The 27,740-nt window shown below is 43.3% G+C and overlaps 1 protein-coding gene across 5 annotated transcripts in view; it reads left to right on the forward strand.

Annotated features, from left to right (window-relative positions):
• Window positions 1-27,740, forward strand: part of PAPOLA (poly(A) polymerase alpha) — a 334,417-nt gene that overhangs the window by 89,367 nt on the left and 217,310 nt on the right. For all 5 annotated transcript variants that reach the window (XM_029597901.1, XM_029597904.1, XM_029597900.1 and 2 more), the window contains exons 5-6: window positions 7,524-7,633; window positions 16,662-16,715. In XM_029597901.1, coding sequence (XP_029453761.1) covers window positions 7,524-7,633; window positions 16,662-16,715 — 164 coding nt within the window. The remainder of the gene's footprint in view (window positions 1-7,523; window positions 7,634-16,661; window positions 16,716-27,740) is intronic.

The following is a 27,740-nucleotide window of genomic DNA, read 5'->3' on the forward strand; positions in this document are numbered from 1 at the left end:
GGGAGACCCCTGTTGGCTGCAAGGTTAGTGCCATGCTGGGCATGCCCAGTAGGGGCCAGTCAAAGTTCTGGAAACTTTGACAGAAGTGTTCCATGATTGGGCTCCATCCTGTGATGTCACCCATATGTGAGGACTAATATCCTGCTGACCTGTGAGAACACCTATTACAGGTAAGCAACATTTGCTTTACCTTCTGAAAACTTCCATGCAGAACATTGTTGTATAAGCAACCCTTTACTGTGGATGTGTGAACAATTACTCCATTGTTGGGTAAACTTTTCAGCAGGTTGTTTGCAGAGGTCTGTGGGCACTGTTCTGCAGATCTGACCAGTTTTGGGCAGATCTGTGATTTTTTTTTCTTCATCTTCCAGATCTTGACCGAGCTTAAACAGTTTCATGTAATTTCCGTCTCTTACCATTTCTGACAGTTGAAATTGCTAGCTTTGAACATGGTGGACGTGCATGTACCTACTGGGGATTGCTTAAAAGTTTGAGATAGAGATATGTATGTGTATTTAATAGCCTTCTCCTACTTTGCAAGAGTGAATTCTTGATTTTCAAATGCTCAGACAGCTGCTTTGAGAAGTCCATGGTTGAAAGTAATCCAGAATAACAATCCCAAAATGAAAGGTTTAAAGGGTCAGAATATTTGTTCAACTGTGGAATTGTTTTCGCCTAGTTGTTAAAAGGCCTAATGAGTCAGTCAACCTTATGGGGCTTATTAACAACCTTTTTTTTTTTTTTTTGAGTAATTAGCTAGAAGGGTGTCCACATTTTTGCACATGCCATATTCACTTTTTTAAAATTTTTAAATCTGTTAAAATCAGCAAATAGTATCTTAGTTTTCTGCAATTTTTAATAGTCATTTTTAATTTTTTTTTCTTTAGGTGTCTGCTTCTATTCACATAGAGATTTATTAAAACATACAATTTGACTAGGGGTACCTGAACTTCTGCATGCAACTATAAGCTGTTACTCCAGGCAAATGCAAGTTTGCACCAGAAGGAACTTAATATATTTCTGCTGTTATAAAAAGAAATGGGATAGTATAAAAAAATGTGTACCTCTTTCCCTTCTAAAGTAAAAGGGCTTCACTGAGAGGAGAGATTATTTGCAGTGTTCATTGTAAATGGATTTAAATAACCCTCAAAAGCATTTTAAATGAGTGAACTACAGTGCTAGTTTATGGCATCTAAATGTTTGAAATTATGGTATTTCTTAGCATCTAGACAGATGTATCCAGAACCAGTGGATTATGCACCTCTACCAGTAGATGGAGAGAGAGAGCAAAAATGATATCACCGTATATATATTCCACTGTAATGAGATCAGCCTGCCTGTATTCTTCATCTCCAGCAGATGGTGGACATGCATGTACCTACTGGGGATTGCTTTATAGTTTGAGAAAAGGAAATTAATTTGCCTTGCTCTCCTGTGGTGATACCTTAAGGTCCCTCCCTTAGTTGAGAATTCCTGAGGTGATTTCTGTGGTCCCTCAAGTGAGTGACTTGGTCCAATAGCTGGCTTTTCAACTGGCATGGACTTAGTTGTGGTGTAAAAAAAAAAAAAAAAAAAAAAAGCTGAAAGGCTAGCAGGTGCAGGAAGCCAAGCATGGTGGTGAAGGTATATACCTTCTCTCCCCGCAGCCAGAGACCATGCTTGAACTGAGCCAGGAGGGGCTGAGCTCATGTAAAGTTTTAAAATTTCTTGAAGAGAAGGGGAGTTGAGTAGGGAGTCCTCCCCCTCCCCTCTTTTTCCCAGTCTCCGTGCTCTGTGAGCAATCCAATGGCTGTTTCCAGCACCGGTGGCGTTTGGGGGAGGGGGCAGCCTGGCGGGTTGAGCAGCCCTTGTGGATAGGCCCCAATCTGAGACTCTGCTGGTATGTCGTTTGGTAGGCCGTGACTGCGCTTTTTGTGCACCATATCCTGCCCTCTTCAGTTCCGTCAGATCACTCCTTGTGTGCCTGACTGTGTGGCCTGTTGTGTGTTTTGGCTGGGCGCCTAGTTGAGCGCCTAGTTAAGAGCATTGGAGCACCTACCAGGGTGCCCATTTGTGTGCACATGCCCTTTTTTTACACGCATACACTCACATGCACTTGTTTTTACACGCATTCCCTGAGCATCCTATTGGGTCTTTGGGCGCTTATTTCGGTACAATGTTATGCGCCTTATATGTTGGCTCCTATAGCGAAGAAACCTAAGTGCCTTCCCCTGTGTCATATTTAGGAATCTCAGCCTGGTGCTCCTTCTAACTTGTCAGCACTGTTTGGAGGCTCAGGCGGAATTACCCCATCTGATTTTTCTAAGCCCAGTTCTTCCCAGCCTGGTGTGAGAATGGAGAAAGAGCTGCCAGAAGGATCGCCTGATCGTGGGGCTCCCCTGACCGGTTTGTCAGCAGGAGAAAGTAGTTCAGTGGGCTCAGGACACCTGCCCCCAGGCTTTGGCATGGATCCTTCAGCCTTTTCTTGGCTGGAATTTTTCAAGGACTTCAGTCTTTTCTTCAGGCGCAGTTCTTGGCCCCAGCCAACCGTATCTAGTTAGACAGTGAAATCCCATGTGCTTGGTGCTGCGGGTAAGCGACGGGAGTACACCTCAAGCCTGTTTTCCTGATAGGGACCCGGATGGTATGGATGGTGAAGCCGATGCTTACTCCTTAGAGGAAGGGGAGATTCTTCCCGGATTGGAACCTTATAAAACTATTTTGTGATTCTTTCATAGAGATCAGCTACCGGATCTCATTCCCAGACTTTGACTAAAAAAAGTCACACATGTATAAAACTTGCAAACTGTCATTAAAAAGCCTTTTCATAAGCTGACTACTCTGGTTCAGAGGAAACTCGAGAAGACACTTCTTTCCTGAAAGGGCAGTAGCTGCCTGTAATAACTAGCAGAGGTGGTGGAAACCAGAAATGTAGCAAGATTGAAGCAGGCTTGGGACAGAGACAGAGGGCAATTATATGACCAGGGCTGGGAGACTGAAGTATTACAAAACAACCCACCCTTCACTCTCGAGAGCACTTACAAGGAGAAAGGCAATAAGGAGAAAACAAGTGTTGAATAAAAAGGAAAATCTACCATGGTCACAGGATAGCCAAGTTGAAGATGCTGGGAGTATCTGACGCTGAATCCATTTCTGAGCCAAAGAAAAATCCCATTCTGGTTTCCTTAGGTAAAGCCTCATGTTTCTTTCCTATTATGGAGGCTATTCAAGAATTAATTGATCTTGAATAGGGTGCCCCGGAAGAAAATTTTAAAGGGGGGCGAGTCTTGGATGGACTGTACCCCCTGGATTCGGTTGAGAGAGAGAAATTGCGTATTCTGAAGGTGGATGTGCTTGTCTGCAGTTACCAAGCGGATGACTATTCCTGTTGAAGGGGGAGCGGCTTTGAAGGATGCACAGGATAGAAGAATTGAGGCTATCCTTAAGGATAGCCTTTGAGGCAATGGCAGTGACCTTGCAGATTCATCTTGTTCATCCCTGGTGATTTGTGCTTGTTTCCTGCTCTCTCAGGAGGTCAACGTGTCTAGTGTAAATTCCAGGACAGAGATGCAACCAGCAGCCGACTTTCTGGCAGATGCAGGTTGCGATTTGGTCTGAACTTTGGCCAGAGGGATGGTTTCAATAGTTGCGGCTAGGCGTCAGCTATGGCTGAGAAATAGGTCGGCCAATTCAACCTCGAAGTCTAACTTATGAAGTTGCCCTTTAAAGACTTGCTCTTGTTTGGGAGTGAGCTGGAGAAAATGGCCAATAAGAGGGGTGAATCCCTGCTTCCTCAATTTCCAGAGGATAAGAAACAAGCGCCACATTCCTTCAGCTCCAGAGGTCATACTAGGGAGTTCTGACGTTTTCATCCCTACAGAGGATGGCCTTTCAGAGGACTCAACCTTTGGTAGATCTCAGTCTTTGAGCCCCAGGCAGCCTAGATGGGGAGCAGGCTCGGGTAGTGGAGCACCCTGAGCCTCCCAATGTAGATGTGCCGACCCATTTCTGGGAACAGGAGATAGGAAGTCGTCTCTTCTTTTATCAGAGATGGATCGAGATCATTACAGACCAGTGGGTTCTGGAAGTGATACGAAATGTATATGTGCTGAAGGTTTGCATCGTTCCTCGGGATGTGTTCATGGTATCTCCCTGCAACTCTCCGCAGAACAGACAAGTAGTGGAGTGTACATTGTCCAGACTCTTCAGCCTGCAGGCTGTGGTTCCAGTTCCCATGTCTCAAGAAAATATGGGCTGATACTCCATTTATTTCGTTGTGCCCAAGAAGGAGGGCTCAATTCGTGCCATCCTGGATCTCAAATGAGTCAACCGTCATTTGTGTGACTCATTTTCTTATGGAAGTGATAATGGCAGTACAGACAGGGGAGTTCTTGATGTCGTTGGATTTGTCAGACATACTTGCATATTCCCATCTGGCTAGAGCAGCAACGATTTCTTTGTTTTGCGGTTTTGGGGCAATGTCATCAGTTTCGAGCGTTTTTGTTTTGGCTTGGCTATCACAACCAGAACCTTTTCCAAAGTTATGGTAGTGGTGGCTGCAGAGTTGAGAGAGGATGGGATCCTGTACATCCATACTTGGATGGGCCAAGAGTCTGGAAGATAGCCTTTGGTTCTCATGCAAGGTGATCTTATTGCAGAGGTTAGGTTCGGTCGTGAACCTGGCCAAGAGCAATCTCCAACCATCTTAGTCGCTGGAGTATCTGTGTTCAGTTCGACATAGAATTGGGCAGGGAGTTCCTGCCGGAGGGCCGTATTCAGAAGCTGATGGTACAGGTGCGTCTATTGACCAATGTAATATGCCTGACAGTGTGGTCCTATCTGAAGATGCTTGGATTGATGGCGGCGGCTCATATGTGTCCTTTTTAACGCATTCTACTGTCTCATTGGAGCCCACGGTCTCAAGACTATTCGATTTGGCTCCACCTGCCGATGGAAATTTGCACTCAACAGCAGTGGTGGTTAAATGCGGATCGTCGAAGGATGGAGGCTTACCTAAGTTCATAGGACTGGCTAGTACTCGATGACGAGCCTCCAAGGCTGGGGAGGTCATTGTCAGGAGCTGACAGAACAGAGGTGCTGGAGTGCAGAAGAGTCTGTGGAACATTAGTAGTCTGGAAGTCTGGTCAGACTGATTGGTATGCTTGCAGATTGGCGACAGGTTGCAGGTTCGAGCGGTCTGGATCAAGTTGGACAATGCAACGACAGTAGCCTATATCAATCTATAGGGAGGAACCAAGAGAGCCAGCAAGTGTCGCAGGAGATAGACCAACTTATGGAATGGGCAGAAGTGCATATTCAGGAGATCTCAGCTTTGCAGATTGCAGGAAAAGACAACTTAAGAGCAGACTTTCCTAGCAGGCAGAGTGGACCCAGGAGAATGGGAATTGTCAGATGAGACTTTTCAGCCAGTTGTGGTTTGCTGGGATCTGCCATTTCTGGACCTGCTGGCGACTTTTTGCAATACGAAGGCTCCTCAATTCTTCAGTCACAGGAGAGATCCAAAGACTTTGGGCATTGTTGCTCTTGTGCAGGAATGGCTGGAGAACAAGCTTCTACAGGGTGGCCCATGGAAAAGTAGCCTGCCTGCATGGCACTGATATTGGAGGCAGGCTACTTTTCCATGGGCCACCCTGTATATGCCTTTCCTCCATGGCCAATGTTGGGCAGAATGGTTCGTAGGGTCGAGAGTCACAGAGTTGGTGCTTCTGGAGGCACTATACTGGCCCAGTGGACCATGATATGCAGACCTGCAAAGGCTCCTGGTAGACTCCCCCCTCCGGTTTCCAGCACACAGGAATCTGTTGCGGCAGGGGCCTGTTCTTCATGAGGGTCCGACTCTATTTTGTCTTACGGTATGGCCTTTGAGAGGGCTCACTTGCTGAAGCGTGGATATTCTACTGCAGTGATTGCCACTTTGCTATGAACTAGAAAGTTCTCCACTTCCTTAGCCTATGTATGGGTTTGGCATGTGTTTGAGGCTTGGAGTGAAGATTGAGGGGTTCTTCCTAGTTTGGTTCTGATCACGTTCATTTTGGAATTTTTGCTAGATGGTTTGAATAAAGGGTTGGCCCTTTATTCATTAAAGGTACAGGTAGCAGCTCTTGCCTGTTTTCAGGGGTCTTGTGATGGTGGGCCCTTGTTGGCTCATCCAGATGTGGCCCGTTTCCTGAAAGGAGTGAAACATCTTCGACCTCCCTTGCGGTTACCAGTGTCCTTGTGGAGTCTCAATCTGGTTTTGGATTTCTTAGCGGGTCTACGTTTCAACCGATGTATAAACTTTCTTTGTGGTTACTGACTTTGAAAATGGTGTTTCTTGTGGCGATTTGTTCTGTACGTAGAATATCTGAGCTATAGGCCTTGTCTTGCTTGGAGCTGTTCCTTCGAGTGACTTCAGGGGCGATGCAGCTGCATACTGTTCGTTCCTTTTTGCCAAAAGTGATCTCGGATTTTCACTTGAATCAGTCCATTTCCCTCTCGTCTCTGGATAGAGAGAGAGATTAGGAGGAATATTGCCTCTTGTGATCCTTGTATGTTAATGAGACATATTGTGAGGTATCTGGAGGTTTCCAAACTTCTCAGGAAGACTGATTGCCTGTCTGTCCTCCATGGTGGAGGTAAACGGGGCAAGCTGGCTTCACGGGCCACAATAGCTCACTGGATTAAGGAGGTAGTCACAGCCGCATGTGTGGCTGCTGAGCAGCCGTTGCCTACTCAAGTTAGGGCTCATTCCATTAGGGCTCAGGCAGTGTCATGGGCAGAAGTTAGATTATCTTCCATCAGCATTTGCCGAGCTGCGACGTGGTGGTCCTTACATACCTTTTCCAGGTATTATTTTGTGGATGTGCAAGCCCAGGAGGATGCAGCGGTTTTGACTGGACTGCGGGCAGCCCCCCTATATTTGATTAGCCTGGGTACATCCCACTGGTTCTGGATTCATTTGTCTAGATGCTAAGAAATGAGAAATTACTACTTACCTAATAATTTCCTTTTCTTTAGGATAGACAGATGAATCCAGCTTCCTGCCTTTGGCTACCGAATAATTGTGCTATGGTCCTCCTGCAGGGCTATGTGGTTCAGGGGTTAATAGTAAGTGTTAATCCAGTCTCTAGACTAGTATTAATACATACTTTTGAGCTCAGTGTTTTGACTGGATTGGTTATCTGGTGTTAAGTTTTGTTAATTTGTCCACAGTTGGCTTTTGAGGGAATACTGGCGGGCTGATGTCACTGCAGGGCTATATGTACTGTGATATCAGCTTTGCTTTGTCTCCATCTACTGGTAGAGGTGCATAATCCACTGGTTCTGGATTCATCTGTCTATATTCTCAATATTCACAATAAAACAAAAAAAAAATTGCAAGTGGTATTTTAAATTTGTTTTCAAATGTTAGGTAAGTGCAGAAATATGGAATGCAGATCTCGTGGCACATGTTTGTGTAACAAATACTGAACTGTATGCAGTTTTCTGTGTTTACTGTCTGGCATAGCTTTGCAGTATAAAGAGATTAATTGTTCTGCTTTTAGGTGCTGATATTGATGCTCTCTGTGTTGCCCCAAGACACATTGACAGAAGTGACTTTTTTGCCTCATTTTATGAAAAACTAAAACTGCAGGAGGAAGTGAGAGACCTACGGGTACGTACAGTAGATGAAAATGAGTTGGACTCAGAAATGAAATTTGTAATGGTGGGATAGTACAAGGAATGCCTGTTCACTATTTTACAGAAAAATAACTTTTAAATACAGGAGCCATAGCTGTATTGAAGAATTAGGATGGTTTTTCTTTCTTCTGACCAGTATGTTCAAACAACCCCACAGATCTTCTCTCCCTGCCTACTCTGTTAGTGGACACATTAACATTATTGATTGGATCTTTTTTTCCCATTGACAAACTTGCATGATTTGGCCATTATGCATGGATGACATACTCAAGACAGTGCCAAAATGGACCCATCTCTAAAAGCTCAGAAAAGCTTTACTGAGCATGCACAGGAATTCCTGTGTTTAAAATCATGAGAGGTCTAGAACGGGTAGATGTGAATCGGTTATTTACTCTTTCGGATAGTAGAAAGACTAGGGGGCACTCCATGATGTTAGCATGGGGCACATTTAAAACTAATCGGAGAAAGTTCTTTTTTACTCAACGCACAATTAAACTCTGGAATTTGTTGCCAGAGAATGTGGTTCGTGCAGTTAGTATAGCTGTGTTTAAAAAAAGGATTGGATAAGTTCTTGGAGGAGAAGTCCATTACCTGCTATTAAGTTCACTTAGAGAATAGCCACTGCCATTAGCAATGGTTACATGGAATAGACTTAGTTTTTGGGTACTTGCCAGGTTCTTATGGCCTGGATTGGCCACTGTTGGAAACAGGATGCTGGGCTTGATGGACCCTTGGTCTGACCCAGTATGGCATTTTCTTATGTTCTTATGTTCCTCTTGAGCTCTTCAGACTTTGTCTGAGCAGGTGTTCCATTCTCATTCTTTCTCTTGGCTTAATGCCACTTTATTTTTTTTTCTGCCTGTTGCTGAAATTTTTTCACTGTTTCCTCAGCAGCCCCTCCAACAGAACTTTTACATTCTAGTTAAAAAAAAGAAATTAAATTGTTGGAGAGGTTCTAAGATACCCATGGTAAGTGGGTTTAAGGCTTGATCTGTGGGTGCCATTGTCCATCACATATTCCCACTCCTCTGATGTTTGGTCCCAGATCATTACTCATCAAACTGTGGTTGCAAGTCCCCCAAGGTGCAAAGGTATTGGATCTAGAAGATAGAGGTCCTTCGGAAGAAGCTGATGGGTAAGCCTTAACTTTTAATTTAAGGCTGAGCAGTGAAGCCAATCTTCATTGCAGAACAAAGTGTCTTCAGGCTTTCTGTGCAAGAAATCGAGGCAGGACATTTCCCTTCTCGTCCCTGCAAGCATGAAAAGACATCCCTATCGTGCCAGTTTCCAGCTTCGTTCTAGGTCAAGGGTTGAGTATGCCATGAACAAAGGAGCCGAAGTGGTAAGGGGCCTCCCTTTGGAGCCAAAAAGCAAGTTGACATTGGTGCAGGGCCTTGTTGGAGTGAGCTCCTCCTCAATACAAGACAGGATGTAGCCTCCATGCAGATGCCTTTCTTCCCAAGGCCATATGCACACAGAAGAGAGAGTGCTCCTCGCGCCCTTGAATTGTAAGAATCCTAGAATATTTGAATTGGATTCAAACCTTCTCCTCAAGCTTCTCAATTTTGTGTCTTTTTGATATCAGTAGGTTAGGAATGTTGGTGGCCAAATGAACTCTATTCAGTTGGCTAGTGGTCTGTAGCGTGCACTGTTATATGCTGACCTTCCTACAGAGTACAGATGCTGTCAAGACTCAAGTGAGCACCATGGTGACTTCAGTGGCTCATCTGTCACTTCCTTGAAGATATTTGCAAAGCTACTACGTGGTCTTCTGCATGTACCTCTATATCCTACTGGAATTTGGACATGTACCAAGCCGTCAGTAACTTTTGGGCAAGCAGTTCGGCGCACTCTGTTCTCACAGTAATCCACTCGCCACTTGGTGGGACCAGGTTGTCTTAACTAAGTGCTTCCACTGTCGAACCCTCAATTTGGGACTCCCCACATTTAAGGCTACGGAGAAAGTTTACTTACCTGTAGACAACAGGATGAATTAGCCATTCTTAATACCCTTGTGTGTCCTTGGAGTTGTCTACCTTGCTTAAGCTCTAGAAGAGACTGAGGGTCTCATGAGACAGCACATGTGTATGGGAACTCCGTGCATGCTCAGTAAAGCTTTTCTGAGCTTTGAGATCTGGATCTGTCAGATGACGTCACTCACACATAATGGCTAATTCAACCTGCTGCCTTCGAAGAACCCTGTTTACAGGTTATATAATGTACATGCAAAATTAATTTTCTGCAGTTTTCTTTAATCATTTTGTGTAACATTAAAAGTAAATTGAATTAACCACAAGGTTGTTGTAAAGCTATCATATGAGATTGTGACATTGTCATTCAGCGTTTGGTCTTGTACATTGTTGTCAGAATGCCTAGAAGTCTCATGTAAGTTAATGATACTTATCTCTTTTCTGTGGACCACTGGCAGAAAACAAGTTTCATTGCATCTCCATTTAAATTGTTTTAACCTGAGAATTTAAATAGTATGTTTGATTTCATGTTATATAATAAATTTTATGCTTTGAGAACCACTTTGGAAGGAGCTATGAAGCTCCTGAATCAGATTTGGATATTTTAGCTACCAAGTATTTAGGAGCTTATTTACTAAAAGGTATTAAATGTGCTTTAACACATGTATTTACATGGCTTTAGTCCACTTCCCCCGCACCCCCAAACCTATAATTGCAGGACGTACTATAGTATGTTAAGACCATAGTGAATCCTGTGTTTCCTAGCATGTAGACAGATGGACTCAGGACCAGTGGGTTATGTTCCCCTGCTAACAGATGGAGATGCAGCAAGCTGACATCACAGTATATATACTAGAGATGTGAATCGGAACCAGAATCTGTTCGGATTTCAGTTCCGATTCACATCTCTAATATATACTCCTACAGTGACACCAGCCTGCCAGTATTTTCCATCTTCAGCAGATGGTGGACGTGCATCTTCCTATGGGGATTGCTTCAGAATTTGGAAGGAGAATTTAACATAGAAAAAGGAAAGCCCTGCTTTCCTGCAGTGATACCAAATGGTCCCTCCCCAGTTGAGAATTCCTGAGGTGATATCCATGGTCCCTCAGATGTGTTCCTTGGTCCAGTAGCTGGGTTTCCTGGCGTGGACTTACCTGATTGTTCAGGTTAAAGGCAGCAGGTGCAGGAGGCTGAGTGTGGCTGTGACAGCATATGCCCTCTCCCCCGCAGCTGGAGACACTCTCTGTACTCAGCCAGTAAGAGCTAAGCTCGGGTACGTTTTACAAACTTTTTTTTTTTTTTTAAGGCAAACAGTATAGAGGGGTTTGCAGGACTTCCTCCAGTCTCTGTGCTCAGTGTGCCATTCCGACATTTGTTCCCACTCCTGTGGGGTTTAGGGTAACTGAGCAGCCTGGCAGGTTGAGCGGCCCTGGAGGGCTAGGCCCCGCAATTAGGCTTTTTGCCAGCATGCCATAAGGTAGGCTGCAGTGGTGTTTGTGTGCTTCTGTGCATTCCTTACTGCCCTCTACAGGACATCAGTATGCTGGCTCTGTGCATGCGTTGTAGGCTTAGTTAAAGGCATGCTTTTTGCGTGCACAAATTTCCTTGCATTAAACCTCTTGTTTTTTTTCCCTGTTATGGACACCATTCAGGAATTGATTGATCTTGAATGGAGAGCCCCAGAGGCAAATTTCAAAGGGGGTTTGATATCAGAAGGCCTCTACCCCCTGGAACCAGCGGTGAGGGAGTGTTTAAGTTTTCCCAAAGTGGATGCGCTGGTCTGTGCCATCTCTAAGCATACAGTTATCCCCGTGGAGGGAGGAGTGGCCCTGAAAGATGTGCATGATAGGTGGATTGAGGCTATTCTTAAGCAAGCCTTTGAAGCAGTAGCGATAACTTTACAGATAGCTTCTTGTTGTGGCACGATCTTGTCTGCTTCTCTCTCAGGATGATGATTCTGGCGTGAATTCCAGAGAAATTATGGAACCCACTGCCACCTTTTTAACATTTGAGGGCTGTGATTTGGTCCATACCTTGGCCAGAGGAATGGCTTTGGTGGTAGCGGCAAGGCATCAACTATGGTTGCAACATTTCAGTGGACGCAGCTTCCAAGGCCAATGTTACAAAAATGCCCTTTAAAGGGTCGCTCTTGTTTGGAAGCGAGTTGGAGAAATTGGCCAGTAAATGGGGCGAATCTCTGGTCCCTTGGTTGCCAGAGGATAAGAAGTAGTTGCCCCTCTGGTATTAGTTGTAGTCTCTGGGGTTCCAATCATTTTCGTCCCCACAGAGGGTCAACCTTTTAGAGGACTTGGCCTTTCAGTAGGTCTCAGTCCTTTCATCCCAAATAGCCCAAAAGAGGAGTGGCCTCTGGGGCAGATCTTCCTGAGTTTCCCAATGAAGGTTTGCAGACCCACCTTCGGGAACAAGAGGATAGGGAGACGCCTCTCTCTTATCAGAGGTGGATCGAGATCACATCAGATCAGTGGGTCCTGAAGGTGATACGAGAAGGATATGAGCTGGAATTTCACAGTATTCCTCAGATGTGTTCATGGTGTCTCCTTGCCACTTCCTGCAGAAGAAGCAGGCAATGGAATCTACACTTTTAAGCCTTCTCTAGTTGAGGGTTGTGGTTCCAGTGCCTATGTCTCAAAGTATGAGGTGATATTCCATTTCTTTTGTTGTGCCCAAGAAGGCGGGCTCCTTTTGTCCTATCCTGGATCTCAAGTGTCAACCATCATTTGAGAGGGACTCAATTTCGCATGGAAATCTTATGCTCAGTGATAATGGCCATGCAGTTGGGGGAATTTCTGACCTCCCTGGATCTGTCTGAGGCCTACCTTCATATTCCCATCCATTTGGAGCACCAATGTTTTCTGTGTTTTGCTATGCTGGGGTGCCATTATCAGTTTTGGGTACTGCCTTTTGGTCTAGCTACTGCTCCCAGAGCGTTTCTCAAGGTCATGATAGTAGTAGCTGTGGCGTTGAGAAGAGATGGGATCCTGGTACACCTGTGTTTGGACAACTGGCTGATTTGAGCCAAGACTCAGGAAGAGAGCTACCTGGTGACCCCCAAGTGATCTCCTTGTTGCAGGAACTCAGTTGAGTGGTGAACTTGGCCAAGAGCAGTCTTCAGCCATCTCAGTCGTTGGAATATCTGGGTGTTCAGTTCAACACGAGGCAAGACAAGGTTTTCCTGCCAGAAGTTTGGATTCAGAAATCGATGTCACAAGTGTGTCAGTTGGTGAGCACTACACACCCGACAGTGTGGTCCTATCTATAGGTGCTCGGTTTGATGGCAGCAACCTTGGAAGTGATGCCATGGGTGAGGGCGGATATGCATTCTGTTCAGCGCTCAATGCTGTCTTGTTGGAACCCGCAGTCTCAGGACTATTCGGTTCAGTCCACTTGCCGATGGAAATCTAGTGCCTCCAATGGTGGTTGCAGGAGTTTCCTTGACCTCCCCGACCTGGTTATTATTCACGACATATGCGAGTTTCCAGCTTTGGGGAGCTCACTGTCAGGAGCTGAAGCCCCAGGGGCATTGTAATGCCAAAAAGTCCCTCTGGAACATCAATCGTCTAGAAGCCCGGGCAGTACAGTTGGCATGCTTGCAGTTCAGCCACAGACTGCAGGGTCAAGTGGTTCGAGTGATGTCTGACAATGCAACGATTGTAGCCTATATCAATCAACAGGGAGGAACCAAGAGCCAGCAAATGTTGCAGGAAATAAATCAACTTATGGAATGTGCGGAAGGACATCTACAGATGATGTTGGCCTCTCACATTGCAGGAAAAGACAAAGAGCAGACATTCTCAGCAGGGAGAGTCTGGACCCAGGAGAATGGGTGTTGTCAGATGAGGCATTTCAGCTTATAGTGGATCGCTGGGGCCTTCCGTTTTTAGACCTGCTGTGCAAAGGTTCCTCGATTCTTCAATTGCAGGAGAGATCTGTGGTCCCTGCGCATAGATGCTTTCATACAGGTATGGCTGGACGACACATTGCTTTCTTTCCTCGGTGGCCCTTGTTGGGCAAGATGGTTTGCAGGATCAAAGGCCACAGGGGGATAGAGCTCCTGTTGGCACCGGATTGGCCCCTACAGTGGTATGCAGATCTGTGAAGACTACTGGTGGAAACCCTTCATCTTCCACCAACCAAGAATCTGTTGCAGCAGGGACCTGCCCTTCATGAAGATCTGACTCTGTATTGTCTTATGGTTTGGCCCTTGAGCGGGCTCACTTGTTGAAGCAGTGATATTCTTCGGTGGTGATCGCTACCTTGATCTGCACTTGGAAGTTCTCCACTTCCTTGGCCTATGTTCGGGTTTGGAGAGTGTTTGAGGCCTGGTGTGAGGATCAGGGTATTCTTCCTCATTCTGTCAAGATCCCACTCATTCTGGAATTTGCAGGATGGATTAAACAAAGGCTTGTCCCTTAATGCCTTGAAGGTACAGTTTGCTCTTGCCTGTTTCCGGAGCCCGGCCCATTTTTTTTGAAGGGCGTGAAGCATCTTCAGTCTCCTTTTAGGTTGGTTACCAGTCCCTTTGTAGAGTCTTAATTTGGTGTTGGGCTTCTTGGCAGGCCCTATGTTCCGACCGCTGCATAGCCTTTCCTTGTGGTTATTGACCTTGAAGGCAGTGTTCCTAGTGGCTCTGTTCTGTGTCGAGTTTCCGAGCTACAGGCCTTGTCTTGCCTGGAGCTGTTCCTCGGGTGTCTCCAGGGGGCATTACAGCTGCATACTGTTCCATACTTCTTGCCCAAAGTTGTTGGAATTTCCTTGCCATCCCTGGATAAGGTTAGGGGCGCAGAAGAGTATTACTTCCTGTGTCCCTTGGGGGTCAAGAGACTTATGCGGTATCTGGAGGTTTCCGAAAAACAAATCTCCTGTATGTCCTTCATGGTGGAAGAAAGCAGGGTGAACCAGCTTTGCGGGCTACTATAGCTCACTGGATTAAGGAGGTAATCATGGCCGCATGCGTGGATGCTGGAAAGCTGTTGCCTGCTCAGGCAGTATCATGGGGAGAGGTTAGATTTTTGTCTCCCATCGACATTTGCCAAGTTGCAACATGGTCCTCTTTGCATACTTTTTCCAGATTCTATCGTCTGAATGTGCAGGCCCAGGAGGTCGCAGCCTTTGCACATGCACTGTTGTCTGGACTGTGGGCAGCCTCCCACCCTACTCGGGAGTAGCTTTGGTACATCCCACTGTTTGTGAGTCCATCTCTCTACACTCTAGGAAATGGAGAAATTATTACTTACCTGATAATTTCGTTTTTCTTACCGTAGAACAGATGGACTCCGCTTCATGCCTTCTACTGCCAAATGATTGTGTCCTTGATACTCCTGTGGGGCTCCGAGCTCCAGGAGATTACTGTTAAGTGTTCGTGCAGTCCCTAGATAGAGGTACATACGTTCTTTGCTTGAGTTCAGTGTTTCTTGTTGAATACAGTAATGGTTGACTGTATTTAATCAAATTTTTTGCTAGTCTGTCCACAATTGCTTTTGAAGAGAATACTGGCAGGCTGGTGTCACTGCAGTATATATACTGTGGTGACATCTTGCACAGTCTCCATCTGCTGGCAGGGGAGCATAACCCACTTGTCCTGAATCCATCTGTCTACACTAAGGAAAACAAAATTATCAAGTAAGTAGTAATTTCTCTATTTGCACTGATGTGCATTCCTTTCCTGATCTTTAAAATTTAGGTAGCCCCAACCACTCTTGCAGTCAAAGCCATGTGCAGGGCAAGGGGGAGCCTCTAGTCAACTGACACCATTTTGAATTGCAGAATTGTCAAGGCAGGAGTGACTAGGATCACTCTGTCTTGGAAAGGGGGAATGGAAGGCTCCCACTGGAAGGTAAGATTCTTTGCCCTTACCATGTGACAGGGGCTATCGGTGCCATTGGCCGGCCCCTGTCACATAGTAGGTGCAATGGATGGTCGGTGCCATCTTAAAAAATGGTGTGGGCCATCCATTGCTCCTATCATGTGACAGGGGCCAGCCAATGACATAGCCCCTGTCACATGGTAAGGGCAAAGGGACATCGGCACCATTTTGATGTGGCAGCTGACGGCCCGAGAGCGGGAGATCACTACCGGGACCCCCGCTGGACCACCAGGTACTTTAGGAAAATTTTTGGGGGTCGGGAGGGTGGGGGATTATAAATAGTTAGATCTAAAGGGCCGGGGTGGGTTTTGGGTTTTTTTCTGTTTGCCCTTTCTTCTTCCCCCCCCTTCCCCCCCCCCAATGATGATAAAACCACACGAAAATTTCATGGGGTTTCCCATCATTTTCGGGGACCCCGATACTTGACGGATTAGAAAATATCGTACAATGTTTTCATCCGTCAAAAAAACGATGCATATCCCAAGTATTTAATGCACTTTAACCTATTAGTGCTGCCTAGTACTAGCATAAACTAGGAAAAAAAATCTAGATTTTATTTACTACCAGAAGAGAAGTAATGTCATGGTCAAATAATTTTTCATTGGCAAGAATAATAAAATTTCCTATTTGATTAAGTGTTTGAAGTTTTTGAAAGCTCCTCCCCCCCTTTTTTTTTTTTTTTTACTATTAAATGTCAAAATGAGTTGGGGTGCTGCTATTGACTGAAAACTAATGGAAACATTGCTGTTTGCAATCTAAAATCTTATCCATAATCCATAAATTTATTAGGAGACTAGTGAGTAAGGTTTAGCAGGGGGTAAATGAAGATGACCCTAATAAAAACTCTAAATTTAGGAGCAGGTAAAAATGGGTAAATTCCCAGTGCATTTAGGCACTTTGCCAATTTTCTGTCTTCAGGAATTTATTACAAAACTATTTAAAAATGCTGGAAATTGAGTAAACATTAAGTATTGAAGGGAGCAGAAGAAATGTTTTATTTTCTAAAATTCAAAGAAATTAAGACTACATTAAAGTTTTATTTAAACCATTTATATTCCGCTGATCCACAAATTGCAGCAGATAATAAACATACATAAAAAAAAATCAACTACAGATATAAACAAAACAAGTTCTTTGTTTTCCAGTCAGTAGAAGAGGCATTTGTTCCAGTTATCAAACTGTGCTTTGATGGAATAGAGGTAAGATACATATGTAGCTGTCTTATTCTTGTACATGCTCTCCAATATATTATCTATGATATATTTGTGAATGACTGGTGAAATTGGGTTTCATTCTGAAGTGCTGAATAATAAACCTTCAAGACAAACATATCACTGTAAGATGTGTGTTTTTTGTTTATTCCCAAATGTTAATATTCCATGATGATGCTTCAGAATCTTTGCTTAATATTGTCTGTTCTAAACTCTTGTTGCTGCTGCTGATTTACTTCTGTTGGCGTGTTTGAGATTATTTAAAATTTCTCACTTCCCCTTCAGCCAGCCAGACCAGTCCAAACGAATGGGTTGTCCACCAAACAGATGGAGGCAGAGATTAACTGGCTTACTGTTGTCACCTTACATTTATTTTTATTTATTTATTTAGCATTTTTTTTTATATACAGAGGTATAGCAGAAATTGCCTTCACTCCGGTTTACATTTACAACAACCTGTTACATTTAAAGCATTTAACAGAAAAAACAGAAACTGGTTCTGAACAATAGATTAATATCAATCAATAAATACAGTATAGTTAGGTATATATCTGTGCTCAAAGCAGCTGATACAGAGAAAAATCAAGAAGGTTTCTGTGAGTCAAAGTGGTAGTCGTTGGAGGGAGATTGCATGGCCAAGGTGGGACACGCCAAGGGAGTGGACTGCAGTCTTATCCTATACTGTCTTTGAGTGTTTGGCTGAGTAGCCAAGTTTAAATCTTTTAAAAAAGATGTTAAAAGTTTTCTTGAGAGCTCAGGTGATGAGGTAGGGAGTTCCATAATTTCGGGCCAATGATGGAGATAGCTCTGTTTTTTGTGGAGGACAATTTGGCTTGTGGTAGAGATGGAACATCTAGATGAAGTTTACTTGTTGACCTTGTCGTACGTAATGACCTATGTATATGTATGATATTGTCCAGGGCTGTACAGTCTACATAGTCTCCCATGCTGCCTGCAGCCTGCCCGTATTCTGTCTTTAGCGGATGCTAGGTGAAGCATGTCCCATGCTTGGAGATGAAGCCTAGTTAGGTGGTTTGAAAAGGATTGGATGAGCAGCTCCTGCAATGAAAGCTTTGTGTTCCCTCCCTCAGTTGAGCATTCCTTAGATCAGAGGGCTCCAACCTCCCATTTCCCTCTTCACCTTCTCTGACTGGACCACCTAAAAAAAAAAAACCAAACTAAGACAGGAAAGAAACTTGGGCTGTTTCTGATTCTTCCTCTTTATAAAGTTAAAAAAATAAAACCAGGTTTCTGCACAGGGCATTGTTTCCTTTCGAGAGACTTGATGATGTTTGGCAGTGCTTTAGAAAGTGTCACAGTGAATTAAAAAAAAATTTCACATTTTGGGAGTTTTTGCTTTACATGATGAAGGGGAGGGTATGTCCTCCCCACTGGAGTGTGAAGGAAAGCTTGTGCTCTGTATGTGTTGTGCAGCGTAGAGGCAGACTGGGGGGAGGGGGTGGGGGAAGAGGTCCGTTAAGTCATGGCTGTGCAGAGAGAGAGGAATTTGGGGAGCAGGAGGAGAGATCTGCTCTGGAGACTGTTCTGGCAAGACTGATAGTGCAGTTGTTTTGTATGTTTGGCAACAGATTTGAACTAGGCCTTCCACCCTTGGGATGCTGTGGTGAAGGAGCCTAGGGCCTGTTTCTCCAGGGCCACATTACTGCTGGTTTTTATATTGGCAGTTTACGCTTCCTAATGTCTGTCCTCTGCAGTCTACCAGTATTTCCTTGAGCCTTTTAAGATGTCTGCAAAGGGCATTCTGTCTGGGGCAGAGTACAGCCTCAGTTCCTTATCTTGGTATTTTGCTTTCCCAGGGGAGCAACTCTGAGATTTTAGATGTTAAAAGGATGAGAAGGTGATCATCTAAATTGGTGACTTTCTCTGGCCCCGAGTGACTTAAAGGAGAATGCTAGTAAGGGAAGAGTTGGAGGACATAGGGTGTGCCCCTGAAGGGGACAACAGCTCTACTGTAGTCAAACTATTTCATGAAGAACTGTTCTCCTTAATTTCCCAAGTAGGTTCAAAAAATTTGAGTGAACAATGGAGCAAGGTCCTGAAACCTCAGAAGATTCCATTTTGACTAGTATTCAGAAGCCAGTGAGGGTTTTTCATTGCTTGGGTCAGTCAAGGAATTTTTGGTGGTTTTGGAATGGTAGTCTCCTGAAGCCATTTTAAAAGTATTTGCTTGCCAAAAAAAAAAAGAGGGAGACTGTCTCTCCTTGTCTTCCAATAAACACAAAACTTAAGCTTTCCTAAGATGGCTGCACTGGCTTGTGCAGTAAAGAGAATCAAGATTCCTGTGGAGGGTAGTGCGGTACACTAACATGTACAGCATGGGGAAAAATAGAGGCATTTCTCAAGTAGGCCTTTGAGATGGTTGATATGTCTCTTCAGGTATCAGCTTGTAACTGTTATGACTAAAGCTGGTTTGTGCTTGTCTCATCCTATGCATGAGGCTTTGCAGGAAAGCAACATTTCAAGCCTGGAGAAAAGTAGTGTGACTTGGAACTGGGGGGGGCAGCCTTTGAGCAGATGCATCTTTGATTAGTTCATACCTCAGCTAAGAGCATGGTTTCTAGTATAGCAGCCAGTCATTTGTGTTGCTGCAGAGTTGGTCTGCGGGTTCAGCTGCTATGAGTGGGCCGACCAAGCTTCCCTTCAAAGGCAGGCTTCTCTTTGAGGACCTAGAAAAAGAGGGTCACAGTGCAGGGGGAATCTAAAGTTCCCAGGCTCCTATAGGATAAATAGCAAGGATCATCCAATTAGTTGTCTTCTAGAAACCTTTGGGATGTCAAAGGTCTGGGTTATATGGTAGATTTTAGTCCTTTCAAATTTCCATGATAAGGGGAAATGTTGAGAGTTTGGGAATTCTCCCAAAGCTCCCAATGGAGTAGTGGTCCCTTCTTTGGAGCAAAGGATATAGTCTGTTATCAAAATTTCTCCAGATATGGGCTCAGATTACAACAGACCAGTGGATCTTTTAGGTCATTCAGAGTGTCTGCACCTTAGTTTGTCTGAACTCAGATGCTTTTATGATTTCTTCTTTCCTCTGATGCTAGAGATGTTTCAAGTTGTGCTCAGTCTGTTAGACATTGGACTAGTTATTTTGGTGCCTCTGGTACAACAGGATTCATGTTGGTATTCCATCTATTAAGTGGTTTTCTAAAAAAAACCAAAAAAACTTTTGACCTATTTTAGATCTTAATGTAAGTCAACAAAGTTTTGAGGCATGATGGCCTCTGTAATAGTTATGGAAACCTCTAAATCTGTTATAATAAAGCCACTGGGTGACTGAGATTAAACTCCAGTCTCTCATTCCAGAGCACCACTGGTTCAAGATCAGTTCATGCTCTTAACTGTGAAACGAGACTTTTTTTTTTTTTATATAGCATCCATGTATTCGGCAGAAGCATACTGGCATGTTCCCTTCTAAAAGGACTTTCGATTTCTCAGTGCTAGAGGGGGACTTTTCAGTTTTAAGTCCTTCCTTTTGGTTGACCACTGCCCCCAGAACTTTCTTAAATCTAGGTTCATCTTATCTGAGCGATTTGTTAGTCAGGTCAGAGTCCGCCCAGGAGAAAGAGGTAGCTACTAATAAGGCTTTCTTGATCTAGGGGTTCATTTTGACACTATTTGGTGCCAAATATTGTTGACAATATAATGGACTCTGAGTCTGCAGGCACAGTTGCGTTCCTTGAGGTGTACCACAAGTTATCTTCAGTTGTTCATGTCCACGGCGGTGGCAGCCTTGGAGCTGGTTCAGTGGGTGAGGTCTCTTTTGAGGCCTTTGCAGAATGCCCTGTACTTCATAGTGAGATTCTTAATCATAAAACTGTGATTAGGCTCTGTTCCAGATCAGGCAGGAATAGATTTCAATTGATGACTGGCTCCTTGAATTGGAGAATGGAGTAGATATGGAGCGGTCTCCTTTAAGTGGTAGTGACGACAGATACCAACTTATTAGGCTGGGGAGTGTTTGAAGACTTTTTTTTTTTTTTTGCAATAAACTTGGTCAGCAGTAGAGGTTATGTGTCCAGTCTGGTAACCAGAGCAGTTCAGTTGGCATTGCTCCATTTGATGCTAATTCTTCGAAATCAAGTAGTATGGTTTTTCTCAGACAATGCCATAGTATGTGATTCAACAAGGAGCCACCAAGAGCTCTCAAGTGTCAGTATAGGAGATAATTATGCGTAACCCTGGAGGGAGAAATATCTAAGAATACTATTTTGCATGTCTGAGATAGAGAAGGTTCAAATGGACATTTTCAGCCACATTGTTCTGGACTCCAGGCAGTGGGAACTGTTGGAAAGGGCCTTTCATCTCATTGTAGTGTGATGAGGGGAGCTGGTGTTGGATCTAATGATATCCCACAGTAATACAAATGTAGAAAGATTATATAGCAGAAGACAGTTGTCCAGTCTGGATACCTTAATTCAGTCTTAGGAGCAGCAACTACTTTGTATTTTCTTCATGGCCTCTAATAAAGTCTCTTGCAGAAGATCTTGGTTTGAGAGTCAATAGCTCTGGTAGTAACCAGTTGGTATGCAGTTCTGTTCTGACTGTTGAATGTTCCCTCTCTTTACATTGGAACTCTGGTCTCTTGAGTAAGGGTCTGGTGTTTCTTGGAAATCTGGTTCAATGTCTTGTGGCCTGGCCCTTGAGAGGTCTTTTTTTTAAGCAAGAAAAAGATATATTCTCGAGAGATGGTGGATACTTTGTTGCTTTCTCAGGAAAGTTGTGCTATATTTTAAGGTTTGGCTGATTGTTGAGGATTAATGTGCTGCTAAGCAGGTTTTTCCTAGAAGCAGTGTGGGGGGGGTGGGCTTTTTTTTTTTTTTGTTTTTTTTGCAGGGAGGTTGGTTGAGGTCTAGCTCTGAATTTCTTGAAAGTGCAAATAGTAGCAGTTGTATGTTTCAGAATTTTTGTTTAGGGTATGCCTTTAACTCCTCTTTAGGTTTTTGGTTTTTTTTTGTTTCCTGTGAGGAGTGAAAATGTAAACTGCCAGTAAAAACTGGTCTTGTCTTGGAATTTGAATGTGGTGATATCCTTTCTTGCAGTAGTTCTTTTGAGCTCTTTAAGGAAGATTTTTGGCTGAGTTGCTAGTGCTGGTCTCAGATGAATTTCTGAGCTGTAAGCTTATTCATGCAGGGAGGCTATCTTGGTCTTTTGATGGGGATGGTATAATTTGTACAAATTCAGCATTCCTTCTGATGGTGCTATGTTTTTTCAGCTTAGTTGGGTAGTACGTTTTCCTTCCTTCCATAGATTTGTGTGGGGAAGTATATTTGCTGCTCCATTCCTTGGATGTGTGGAGTGTTCTGTTGTGGAATTCAGGTCCTGAATAGTTTTAGATTGAATAGTCTGTTCTCCATGCAGGGTCATTTGAGTGGCATGGCTTTGAAAGCTTCGTTGGCGTGCTGATTTAAAGAAATCCAAATGCAACTTATGTAGTTAGTGGACTACCATTTGCAAACAGGACACAAATAATTTCTTGGTTCAGTCTTTAGTTGTTTTTCATCACTGAAGAGTTACAAAGCAGCAACCTGGTCTCCTGTGCATTCTTTTACAATATATTATCTAGCCATTTGAATGAGGGAGGAAACATCCTATGGTCTTAGAGGTCTTAAGAGCAGGTTTGACAGTGTTCCACCCATTTGAGGTATAGCTTGGATACATCCCATGCATTTGGGCTGGTCTGGCTGGATGAAAAGCAGAAATTAGTTCTTACCTGATAATTTCCTTTCCTTAAGTCCATCCAGACCAGTCCAAAGACCCTCCCTTATCTGCCAAACGTGATATTCTACAGTTATTTCTTTTCAGAAAGCTTATATAATTTGAATCAAATTTTCAATTAATAAGGTATGGGGCTATTAATCAACTTGTCTTATCCAAATTGTGTTTTACTGGTTATGTTTGTTCTTCCTTGGAAATCCCCTGGTTTGAAGGAGGGGGAAAGCTTGTTTTTAGTATGTTCATAGCTTGTTACAGGATACTGCAGGCTGAAGGTAACATGGGAGCCTATATAATATAATCCAACAGGTGTGTTGCAAAATCAATTGCAAAAGTCCATGTAAAACAAACCAGAAAAAAATTACTGACATTTCAATAAAGATTTGGCATTTTGGAATTATTGAAATTTTTCTGTTTAAATTGTTTTTTATGGTTTGTTTTACATGGACCTTTGCAATTGATTTTGCAGCACACCTATTGGATTGTGCTCATATTAGTGTGTTTGCCCATTGTTCCATACTTCATTGTGAGCCTGTATAATTGGACATAACCCATACATTTGGACTGGTCTAACTGGACTCAAGGAAAAGAAGTTGAGAACAGAACTAATTTCTCCGTTTTCCCCCATGCTATGAACTTAATTTCAGCTTGCCAGCACTTGGTCTATCTTTATTGAACAAAAATATAGGCAAATGTATATTCAGCAGAGCGGGAGTTAACTTTCTGGTTATGCTCAGGGCTGGTTCTTCCATTAGAGAGCTGTATTCTCCTAAGCACCAAAGTCTTTTTTTTTTTTTTGGGGGGGGGGGGGGGGGGTGAAGGTGTTTGGCAGATGATGGGTGGGGAAGGAAGAGAGGGTTCTAGGCAAGTATGGGCTGAAGAGAGAGGATGCTGGACACTTAAAAAGGGGCAGAGAGGATTAGGGTGATGGGATGCTGAGCAGGGATTGATAGGGAGGATAATGCTGGAGGAGAGGAGAAATAGTGGATGGGGGGATAACAGAAGGGATGCTGGGTTCTGTGGACAGAATGCAAATAGGATACAGGATCTGGCAAAGGGTGAGAGGAGAAAGGTATATGCAGGGTAGAATGTGAGGGGAATGCTGTGCCATAGCTGGTGTAGGCAGGTGTCCAAGGGGGAAGGTGCAAGATTGAAAATTTGCCTAATGTGCCTAATACCCTTTTCTCTGGCCCTACTTATGCTCTTAAAATTGTGTAACAGGTAGCTCCCTCAATTGGCAATAAAGCTACTGGCATTCATTCTCATTGTCAGTGTCCATGCAAACACAATTCTCAAATCCACCTCAAATTCCCTATTACAGTGTTCAAGGTGGTTTTATTTATTTTTTTGTGGTAGCGCAGCAAAATGACTGTGGGTTTTTAGAAAGGCAATATGTATTTCCCTCTAGGGATTATTGATGATGTGAATCGTTTTTTATTTTTATTACGTGTTTAATGTGTTTGGTAGATTTAATTATTGTGAAGTAGTAAAGTTGTTTAAATGTATTTCTAACAGATTGTATTTATAAAATTTCTATCTTGCTGATCCACAAATCTCAGCGGGTAACAGAAAATACAGACAAAATACAGTCAAGTAGCAATAAGCATAAACCATAGCACACAATACAATAAAACAAAGCCAAAATGAAACAAAGTGGCTGTATAACCACTTTGTGTGTCAATGTCTCTCAACAAAACTCTTGGCCTTGTTTCAGACACCCTGAATTAATCCCTATTGATTGTATATTGGCTGAAAATATTTTTACCTATATGTATGGAGTTTTGTTTTCAGTTTGTATTGTATGTTTTTCTGAGAATGTATCAGCATTTATTATAATGAACAAAAATGGGAGAATCAGTAGGAAAGCCATATTTTCATTAATTTTTCTTTATAAACAGAAATTCCTGGGAAAAATGAAATAAAAACTGAAAGGTTTTAATCCATATCTGTTGTACAGTGTAGGTAATTTGTAACTCTCCCTAAATTGTAATAGGGCACGTGTAAAAATAAAAATAATAAAAAAAAAACCCCACTACCTTTGTGTGGAATTATGATGCACTATGGAATAAATCTAAAGGCTTCATTAGTTTTCCTTCCTCTTCAGAGACAAGATGGAGGGCTTTCAAAACACAATGATCACAACTCTCACCATGACAAAAATGTCTTAATCTGAAGTTTGAAGTATGCCTCTTAAAAGGGTGTAATTCATTTTTCTTATCCTGCTGGACCAGTCCAAACACTTGGACTGCAAGGTAGCATGTTTAAAACAAATCGGAGAAAATTTTTTCACTCAACGCAGAGAGATTAAGCTCTGAAATTCATTGCCAGAGGATGTAGTAAAGGCTGCTAGCATAGCTGGCTTTAAAACAAAAAAAAAGTTTGGAAAAGTTCTTGAAAGTCTATAAACAGTTATTAACCAGATGGTCTTGGGAAAAGCCACTATGTATCCTGGGGTGTTAGCAGCATGGGATCTATCTACTGTTTCCTAGCGTGTAGCCAGATGGACTCAGGACCAATGGGTTATGCTCATCTGCCAGCAGATGGAGACTGAGTCAGGTTTCAAAGCCAGCGTCACTCTAGATACACTCCTACAGTGACCTCGGGCTTTCCTGTACCAGGATAATAGTGAATTCTTGGACCTGTTAGAGGGCCTACCTCCTTGCGATTCCTCTTGGGTGCTTTTGGTACAAGGGGATGGAGGCTGATAGACCTGTGGGAAGCCTTGGATTGTGGTATCCACTCCGCCTTTCAGGCTTTTTCAGAAACAGGCGCTTGTCTTGCTTATCTTTAAAGTTTGTCCTTTGCGTTGCATGGCAGGTTCCAGGATGTGGTTCCATCCTTGGAGATCAGGAATCTGCTTAAGATTTTCTTCTCTGTGAAGTGGTTATATGCATGGCCCTTTATGATTGGGATGCTTCTTTCTGCTCAGAGGAAGCAAGACCATGAGCAAGCTGTTACCTCATTCATCAGAGGTCAGGGACAGTTATTCAAGTTAATGCCTTGGTGTCGATTGTAAACATCAAGGCTACCATTCTTGCGCAGAATGATGCTGCTCTTAAAATGTTTCACAGAATATGAATATTTATTTCTCTCAAAGCAGGCATCGGCATGGCAGCCTTTGCTAGTTAGTTCTCTTTTGGGGGGGGGGGGAACTAATATTGTGCTTGGTGCAGAAGTTCTTTTGGAATCCAGACAGTTTGGTTAGTCTGGGGCAACCTTTTTAGCAGATTATCTCCAGAGTATTTCTGGTAGGTGGGTGTATCCAGCTGTTTTCTTGGGAGTGGATCCACATCTCATTGGGCAAGTGGATCCTGGATATTGTGCAAAAAGGTTCCCTAAAATTTGCCACTCCTGTCTTAGATGCCTTGGGGTATCTCTCTTTGGGTTGGTTTCTGTGATGTATTGTGTTTGGAGTTGTGGAGAAGCTCCAGTATTGGAGAAACTGTGGTTTCAGTTCTTTACAAGACTCTGGGCCTATGTCAGTACTATGTTTACTTGTGGTTCCAATAAAGGATGTTTTACTTTTATGTTCATCCTGCATCTCGTAAGAGCTCAGCCTCTGCCCACCCTACCTTCCTAGCTTTCATTCTTGAATGTGCTGAGTTTTCTGTCTTGAGAGAGTAGCCAATTGTTGGCTAACATTTCTTTTGGTGTTCTCACAGGGTGTGTGGTTCTTTCCAGCTTCTGGGTTTTATGGCGATCTCCTTAGAATTTGGTCAGGGCTGCCTTGTGACCTATTTAAATGTACCTTCTGTGGTCCCAATAAGGCTGTATTAGGGGTTTATCACATCCTTTTATCAAAATGGATGTATCTAGAGCTTTCCAAGTGGGGTGCATTCGCATTAAATATGAACCAAGTGAGCAGGAGAACTCACTTTTAACATTAGAATAGCCCAAAGCTTCTGGGCAAAGGGAAGCTTTATAGTCCTAAAAAGGTGGACTTCCAGGGCTGTTGGGGTGGCTGTTACACATCTGGTCCTTAATGAAGAGATTGGCAGTTTGGGTGTTCTCAAGCTACAGCAATAGCTTGTCACAAAATGTTTTTGGAAACGGTTGAAGGCCTAGAAGGCAAGCATGCTGTTTTTGGGGGAGGGGCATGTAGGAAAGGGAACCTCCTATAACTCAATAGTTAATGTTGCAGAAATAGATAATGTTCAGACTAACTTATTCAGCTAGGAAGCCTTCCAGAGGATGTTAGAGCTTCCTTCATATGGACTAAAGGGCAGTTCCCAAACTATTTCTTCATCTGCCGAAAAGAATGAGGTTTCAGCGCAATCAGTGCCCTAATTTAGCCATGGCTGACGTTTGAGCTTCTGTGATTTTACTTCTTGGTCTTTGATAAATGGAATTCTAAAGAGAAGAGAGGGTCACCAGTCTACAGTTATCCTAGCAGCCAGGAAGATCATGGTATGCAGATCTGGTAAGGTGAAGACTGGTGTTAGTGTCTTCCCATTGTTTACCACCTGGTAATCTAAGGCCAGTTCTTTTAGAGGATCCACCTTCGCTTTGCAGCCTAGCCGTTGAGATTATTTATTCCATAGGAAAGATTATTCTTCAGTACTGATTCTTACCTTGATAAAGGCTAAGATGTCTTCCTCTTTGTCTTAGGTTCAGGTCTGGCATTTCTTTGAAGCTTGTAACAAAGCTCCAACTGTTTTCTGCTGACTAGCAGCTATCTCAGTCATTTAGCCCTTAACCAAAGGAGTTTAGACAAGGGCTTATCTTTTAATTCCTTTAGAATTCAAGTTACAGTTATCATGTTATAGAGGTTAGATCTAAGGAATTTTTGTGGCTCCTCAGCCAGATAGGCCTTTTCCTTTGCCGAGTTAAACATTCATTTCCTCTTTAAGGATTTGATATTCCAATGGGATCTAGATCTGACCCTTAATGCTTTTTTGTGTTCCTTCGAGCCTCTGGTATAGGCCTATCTGAAGGATAATTCTATATAGTCTTTTTTTTTTTTTTTTTTTTCCTGGTTGCCTTGGGTTCAGCCAGACACATTCTGAATTACAGGCCTTATCTTGTACCCACGATTTTCAAAAATCAGAGAGCGTGCCTTCTCTGTGTAGCTCCTGACCTTTGGAACTCTGTCCCAAAAGAGCTATATTTGTTGACTTATACTAAGACATTTAAAGGAATATTAGACTCCTTTCTAGACTGGCGTTCAGTTGACCTTTAATTTGATGAAGAAATTGACTGTACTGTTTTGATCTTTTTACTTGAATTTTTGTTTTCTTTATATAAACTGTGTGTTTATTCGCCACCTCTGGCTTTAGTATT

Source organism: Rhinatrema bivittatum, chromosome 4 (genome assembly GCF_901001135.1).
Source record: "Rhinatrema bivittatum chromosome 4, aRhiBiv1.1, whole genome shotgun sequence".
Lineage (NCBI taxonomy): Eukaryota > Metazoa > Chordata > Amphibia > Gymnophiona > Rhinatrematidae > Rhinatrema > Rhinatrema bivittatum.